The sequence below is a fragment of the Austrofundulus limnaeus genome, unplaced genomic scaffold, assembly GCF_001266775.1.
Source record: "Austrofundulus limnaeus strain Quisiro unplaced genomic scaffold, Austrofundulus_limnaeus-1.0 Scaffold48, whole genome shotgun sequence".
Lineage (NCBI taxonomy): Eukaryota > Metazoa > Chordata > Actinopteri > Cyprinodontiformes > Rivulidae > Austrofundulus > Austrofundulus limnaeus.
In genome coordinates, this window is record NW_013952450.1 from 1,040,476 (window position 1) to 1,042,312 (window position 1,837).

Sequence of the window (1,837 nt, forward strand, 5' to 3'; positions counted from 1 at the left end):
AAACATCATTTCAAAAATGACCACACTGTCTTTTAAAACAATAGTGATTCACATTAAATGAAATTAATAAACCCTGCGTTTTCTTGTCAGTTTTCACGCTGAGCACCACTTGTTGTGAGTTAGTTGTGTTTTCAGTTTGGCGTTCCAGCAAAAAGCCACAGTGAACACCCCCCCCCCCCGCCTCCTTGTGACTTACAGCAGGGATGTGGATGAAAAAAATGTCCTTGTTGCTTTTTTTTTCTTTTTAAGTTAATTTTTATTGCTGCCTTCAGAAATAAACCGRCTCCTGCAGATTTGATTTGTGGCACAGATTCCGACTTGGTGCCTTARAGCAAAACTCTGACATACAATTAGCTGATCTTACACTTTCACCTTTCGCTGCTATAAATCATTTTGTTTCAGAGGCACGTGTCATGAAGTCAGCATCTTCTAATTTGAGGTCGTAACATCAATGAAAGATGCAAGTGATGAAACATCTTCGCTGGAAGAATAATGCGGATGAGTTTCAGTGTGTAGAAGAAGACAGAACGCTCCTCGAAACGGGTCTGAGGAGCTGTCATCTGGACTTGTTGCTACTGTAATCCCTCTTTAATAAAAGAGACATATTTCTTTGATTTGCAAAGTATCTGTAAAAAAGGATTCTCGGTAGATATCTTTTTGTTGCTGAATGATCTCGTTTGGGTTTAACTTTGGAGGAAATGAAAGGTTGTAAAAGGAGAACATGGCTGAAAGGGGGGAGGGGCTGGAGGGGGTCATCAGGGGGGAGGCGGGATCTGCACCCCAAGAAGCTCGTATGCGAAGATGTTCCAAAAGATGGCGAAGAGGAGGAAGGTGATGAAGGAGAAAACGATGACCCACCAGGAGCACTGCTTCTGCAGACTCTCCTCGTAGCTGCGAAGGATCAGCAGGCCCATGCTGATGCCCACCACGGCCCCCGACAGGTGGGCCATGAAGCTGGGCTGGGGTCCCGAGGAGGGCAGCGGCGGCGAGAAGCGGAGCCAGACTGCACGGCCCACCTCCGAGCTCACTGAGGAAGAGACAGAGACCATTTAGTCTGTTGCATCGTATAAAAAAAAAAAAAGAAAGACGAAACACGAGGAAAACAGCAGGTTTAAGTGGTGGACTCGAGATACCAACAAGTCAAATTGTCTTTTGTGGCGTTTATTTGAAAAATAAATAAGCAAATAAAGAAAAATAACAGGCTACAGGTCTTACAGAAGTCAGTGGTTCTGATCRAGCTGCACTGCAGACAAAACAGAACCTGGGGTTTTTATAACYGTGTGACAAATGATTCATACAGACTCCTACAGAGAGCCAATCGGCCTCTCAGAACCTCTCAGAACCAGAACACGCACACACTGATGTGGCTGACCCACGTTCGCCCAGTTACCCCCCAGCAGAAGTCACAACAAAAAGAGTCATGATCCGGCAGTCAAAATGAAACACTTCTCTTGCAAACAGTATGGCTTTTAAAATTAACACAAATATGCAAAAGGCCTTTTGGAGTCAATAACATCATATATTTTTTATTTCATGTGACAGAGAAAGGAACAGATCTGTTTAATTAATGTTTCATTTTATGCTTTTATACATTCACCAACCACTTTATCAAAGGGATCCATGTTTAGTTGTAACATTGGACTTTTTTTTAATGAACATATATTTTAACTGTAAATAAAGACTGTAAAAATACTGTTAGGTTAGTTTTTATAATTTTTAAACTAAAAGTTTAAAAATATATTACACGGACTGAGCCATTTTATTTACACGCAAAGCATTCTGGGTAAATGATGACGTGGCTAGGTCATCGGTGCGAGGCTGCTAGCGAGCTATATCC

General features: G+C 42.1%; 1 protein-coding gene across 1 annotated transcript in view; it reads right to left on the bottom strand.

Moving 5' to 3' along the window:
- Positions 1-231: 231 nt before the first annotated feature.
- Positions 232-1,837, bottom strand: part of rhbdl1 (rhomboid, veinlet-like 1 (Drosophila)) — a gene marked incomplete in the record, with an annotated part of 71,129 nt that continues 69,523 nt past the window's right edge. The window contains 1 exon segment of the mRNA XM_014008173.1: positions 232-1,027. Within this exon segment, the coding sequence (XP_013863627.1) occupies positions 756-1,027 (272 nt within the window).